This window comes from Glycine max, chromosome 11 (assembly GCF_000004515.6).
Source record: "Glycine max cultivar Williams 82 chromosome 11, Glycine_max_v4.0, whole genome shotgun sequence".
Lineage (NCBI taxonomy): Eukaryota > Viridiplantae > Streptophyta > Magnoliopsida > Fabales > Fabaceae > Glycine > Glycine max.
The window spans coordinates 37,095,950-37,101,949 of NC_038247.2; the positions used below are offsets into that span (position 1 = coordinate 37,095,950).

At 35.6% G+C, this 6,000-nt stretch overlaps 1 protein-coding gene across 1 annotated transcript; it reads right to left on the reverse strand.

Annotated features, from left to right (window-relative positions):
• Positions 1 to 2,178: 2,178 nt before the first annotated feature.
• Positions 2,179 to 6,000, reverse strand: COI1 (coronatine-insensitive 1). The gene is given in 3 exon segments (NM_001251661.1): positions 2,179 to 3,000; positions 3,420 to 3,891; positions 5,522 to 6,000. Coding segments are annotated over 3 exon segments (1,773 nt in total).

Genomic DNA, 6,000 nt, shown 5'->3' on the forward strand with positions numbered 1-6,000 from the left:
ATTATCTCAATAAAAATGGGTGAATGAGATTGATTAACTGCACCTTATGCAGTTTTCGTGAACTCCAGTCCAGAGTATCTACGTTAAAGAAAAATTGAAGGTACATTTCTTCTCATATATTTGGAGTTATGTCTAGTTGGGGTGTTGTCAAATTTTGATGTGTACAGTTGTTCAATATATTGTGTGAGAATTTGTCTCTTTTACAAAACAGAAAGCACAAAGGGGAATTTATGTGAATGCATGGGAGCTATGTTGTTTTACTCGGTTTCTATGTACATTTTGTTTCACAGTTGAGACACAACTTGTTATTTGTACAATTTCAATTTCAATCTGTTTGGAAGGGTTAGGGGCTAGGTAGGGATTTGTCAGGGTATTTTAAGAATGGAAGAAAAAATACACATGACATTTTTAAATGATGTGTCAACATTTAATTGGTGGGACACAAAGTGAGACACAGAAGTGAAACAATAAATTTAAATGCTTTTTTTGACGTCTCACTTTGGATAAGAATAAAAGGAACATTGTTTAATGATGGAAGTACCCTTGACAAAATGGTAAATATGTGTCAATTGCAAATGTCAATTGATGAGATGACACTCATGCTAGCTATGTGATAGCAGATATTCTGGGTGCGCAACAACGCCATTAGACCTACATCGTGGTATTTTTTCATCTCTCACAAAATGTTTTTTTATATAACTAGATTAAGGATCCGCACAGGTTATATAGCAGAGTATATATTCTTCAATTGCAGGTTCACTCATGATATTTGGATGAGATGCTATATGTAGGGGGTGATAAGGGTATTACCGGGGGGACTCTTAGTCATTTAAACCAACATGAATTAGAGAATAAATACCTTTTCATCCTCTTTGAAGATTCTCTATATCAAGAAGTTTATTATACTATTCAATTGAAAGAAAAATGTTTTAAAAGCATGTGAAATCAATTGTTTAATCTTTAATAGTGTTTAAAAAACATTAGTGTTCTTTCTTACATTTTGTTATATTCTTGCCTGATTTCTTATTAAGATAAAGCCACTCGCTTCCTACATTTCCTTTTACAAATTAAGATATTAAAAAAATAAAACTAATTTGTTTTTATGTTAATTTTTATGAGATTAGAGGATTGGCCAGATAAAAGAGGGCATAACTATCGATTCTGGAATTTTGAGTGACTCAAGCATGACGCATGTTCTTCCTTGCTTGCTTTACAATATAATTTCAATCTAAATATGAGTTTCAAATCTCAACGATGGATATATGGCCTCGCGGGGAGAAACGTCAACTAGGAGTTTTTTTTTTTTTTTTTTTGGTATTACAACTAGGAGAAATTGAATATTAATATGGGGTAACTTGGGATTTTTCAAAAAAGAACACTTGCATATATTTTTAGTTAAAAAACTATTTAAGAAACGTATATAATTTTCTTAATAAAAAATTATTTAAAAAAACCTAAACAAATGAACCCATAATGACTGTTGCACCGCATGCATTTTCGTGAACCCCAGTCCAGACGTCAGAGTATCATCATATACATTTTACCAAAAACGGTATCTTAATAAAATTATCATTTCATTCCATTTTTTATATTTGACGTCTCACTTTGGATAAGAATACAATGAATATTGACAAAATGGCCAAAGTACCCTTGATAAAAATGGCAAATATGTGTCAATAGCATTTGGTGATTAGATGACACTCATGCTAGCTGAATGATAGCAGATATTTTTATGATATCTTAATGTAACACCAGCCAAAAAGACAATTGTAATTAACTAGTTTTGGGAGAGAGAAATAATTTTGTTTTGAAGTTTCCACTAACAATTTTCTTTTTAGTTCATACTAAATAAATGTTAAATGTTTAGCTTTTAGTTTTTGTGTTTTTTTTCCTATTTGATATTGGGCTAAGGTTACTGTAGCCAATCTAGGTCTAAACAATGTAGATCTAGGCGCGCGGGGGGGGGGGCAACTCTTGCTTTTTATTTACAAAATTGAGAATGTTGAGTTTTGAAGGGAGCCAATTGCGTTAGGGGAAGTAGTGTTTCAGAATTACAAATGAAAACACTTGCTTATTACAAGACTAATTTGTCTAAAATGAACTAGAAATAGAGCAGAGAAACATAGAAACAACATATGAAAGGGGAGAAGAAAAATGGTATATACACAGCTCTGGCCTCTAGGTGTCAACGCATGTGGCAGTGTCCAAAGGCACAACAGTATCTGGAAAATCTGATCTCTGCCCTGCAAGAGAATAATATGCAAGAATATGAGCAGGATGCTCAACAACTACCGTCTCATCTGAATTGGTATTCATAGCCACCTTTCTAGAAGGAATTAACTCAATGTTCCAAAAGGGGCGAGCCATTGCCAAAAGATCACGTCCAGATGGAGATACACCATACCCTTGCACCCACAAGTACCTAAGAGAAGTCAATTGTGTTGCAGCCACAGCAAGTGCACGTTCACTGAAAAATGAACACCCTCTCATTTCTAGTTTCTGAAGACTAGGACACCCTTTAGAGAATTCCAAAAGCCCTGCATCAGACTCCCCCACATAACCAAGCAGCATCCATCTCACATTTGGACTGTACTGTCCAATGTAACCAAGACCTACATCGGTCAACCCGCCACGCCTGAGATATAGAGCAAATCTCCTCAGCTTGTTACAGCCCCTCAGTAGAGCCCTCACCCCATTGTCAAGTGGCAAATCAGTTATTTTCTCTTCGTGGTCAAGCAACACAAGGCGAAAATCGCAGAGGTTCTTCAAGTGAGTTCCGATATGTTCCAGAGATGCATTTGTAATATCCGACACATAAACAGCCATGTATTCAAGCTCTGAACAGCCCTGTGACAAGGCGATTAGCCCTCTATGGGACACAGTACCTTCTTCATCCTCCATTCCTTGATCATCATCACCCCTTTCAATCCTAAGCCTTTTTAGCCTCTTACAACAACGACCAAGAACCTCTAACCCTCTGTCTCCAATTACATTCCTTGTCTGTCAAGGTATCAGTTAGCAATAAACATTTCAAATGCGGTTTTAGTCATTTAAAGTATCCATATCCATATCCATTTCAAAAGAGTATATATATAAGTTCTATTGTAGCTATTTTAAAAAACAAGTGGGAGTATATTAGTAATTTAGTATTCATTCCACTTGTTGACAAATGAGTGTTAATAAAATATCCCTCCCACTTGATTTTTTTAACGGGAGAATTTTAACAAATTCAAGATCATAATTAGTTAACATACTTCCTTTATAAAACAAATGGGAGTATATTATCAAAGCCTTATATATATATATATGTGTGTGTGTGTGTGTAATATAATACTGGTGCATAATTGAAATGCATATATAGAATAGAGAGGTTGACAGGTAAATATGAAAATCTTGATAAGCAAAGTTCTGGAACTTACCTCAAGGACTTCCAGATTTGGACACTTTTGGATTAACATGCAATGATCCTCCGTGTCTAGCATTGCATAGAGGAGATCCAATTTTTTTAGTACGGCTGCAAACATGAACACTATGGGCAACTCATTCTTTCCAATATATGTTAAACCCAATCGACATAACTTTGCTGGTAATGATATAGCAGAGTATTTTTCTGGTTCTTCATTGTAGGTGCCTCCACAAAACTCTTCCAGTGCAGAGGCATGCTTAAAGAAGTTCACAAGATCCAGTATTTCACTGTCAGTAAGTTTCACAGACACTAAGTTGGGGCAATTTTTAGCTAAAAGTTCAAGGTCCTGAATCTTCACAACAGCAATATCTGTCAAGTAAAAATTGAGAGTCTCAAGAACTGTATTATTCAAAGCAAGCTCGTGTAACCATTCTCCGTCCTTCTCAACAATTGAGCTTTCCTCCAAAAACAAGACTCTTAAACTCCTGCCAAAAATAAAAATTCTGTCAGAGCCACAATAATTTAATTAACTGCAGGCATAAATTCTAGCTTCCAAGAAACAAAGTTTCAGATCAATGTACTTGAAAATTCTAATATGTCTAGAATTTTTTCCCTACAAAAAAACATGTCCATTGTATCATCATATCATGTAAATTTTATTAAAAAATGCGATGAAAAATATAAGTTATAAGATTCTTTTTCCCTTAAATGAAGCAAGTATAAGAATGGTTATACTTAGAGAAGAAGGAAGAGCACAATGACTTCTATATGTTCCTCACAAACATGTAGAGCACAAACTGATCAAATACTTCATCCTACAAGTAACGGAGACTCATCACCACATGAGTCAATATACATAGGAACTTCATATTCTTTAGACTTACTCCATGAATGATTAATCCCTAGAAAATTCTCTAAGTGAAGCTTCAGAAGTATGGAATTCAAATCATTTAATCGTTTGGAAAACTGCAAGAGAAAATAGAAAAGCATTGCTGGACGTTGGGACTAAAACGAAATTAAAACAGCCACATCTGCAACCGTATACACCAATAATTAATAGAGTCGTTATTAACATATCTCTCTACTTTCTCTGTCCTCTCATTTTACTTCTATATTTTTTTAATATTTTTATCCTTTTTTCATCACATCATTTATTACATTTATTACTTTCTCTGTCATTCTTTAATTTTTTTTTCATTTTATCTCTCATTTTCTTCTACTCATACACCGAAATAATGATGAAGGAGTTTATCCAGTTTGTTGATCAAAGTGTGAATTATTGCAAATCTGTTTACATTTGTTCTCAATTCTTAAGTATAAAAAAATACACCAAAATAATGGGGGTGTACGTTCCTGATTAATTTCTGATTCCTCAAGAGTCAAAAGTAACAGATAAGGTGACACAGCACAACTTATTGCTGAATGCCATATAACAAAAACTTTCTGCCAAACAATTGGAACGGAAACATAGCAACAAGGGCAGGGAGGATAAGCAAAACAGGTAATAACACCTGGCGCTGCAAGTAAACCAATGAAAACTTAAAAGTAAAAAAAAAAAAAAGTAACTAAAACAACCACCATCAGCCAAATTCACAGTATTTAAAAAGTAACAACAACAAAGCAGGTTCGAAACAAGCAGTCCACGAATCTTAGGTCATAGAATCCAACTCATCAACGAATAAGGATACACATACACAATTTACACATATTCAAAGAAAAGCAACTCAAACTATATTAAATCACTTCAACAATACATAAATTTTGTATAAAAAAAACCGTCAGTAAAATTAAAATTAGTAACAACAGAACAATTTGTAAGCGAACTTTAGAAATTTTAAAATTTAGTTAGCTAGAGAAAGTCAGTCAAGGGTTGAGCAAAGATTCATAAGTTATTATTGTAAATATCTTGTATAATCTTCGATTCTCATAAATAAATAAATAAAAAATTAAAAAAAAAGCTTGAGAAAGTCAATTTTTTATGACTAAATTTGGTCCTTAATTAATTTTTAGAGCAGGCGATATAGGATTGGGGGCATGATTAATTCTGAGAGGGAAAAAAATAGTAATTTGAAGAATAGCAATAATTAAGGGCAATTAATAAAAAAAGTTAGTTACTTGCAAAAGCGACCGATATGGAAAAGACCATCGGTGGTGAAACCGGAGCACTTGTCAAGCTTGAGAGAGTGAAGCACGTGGCCGCGGTCACGAGCGAGATTCCGAAGATCGGAATCTTTGACAATCATACGGCGGAAGTGGAGACTCTTGAGGCAATCGAAGTACTGAGAAATCTCCTTGACCCATGGGGTGACGTGGCCTCCCCAATCCTCGGGTATCAAGTTGAACATTGCTGCTCGGGGCTTGCCCTTGAGCTTGAGCGACTCAAGGTGCGGGAAGCGGCGGCGGAGGCGCGCCGGCGTGGTGGTGTAGCAGAGCGCGATGGTGACGTGCTTCCGAGTGAGGGAGTCGAGTTCGTACCAGCGTCGGCAGACCTGTGAGACGGCGTCGCGGTCCTTGGGGTCGTCGATGTAAGGGATGACACAGTCGAGGACCAGGTCGACCACACGTGTCTTCCGCACGTTCCGATCCTCCGTCAT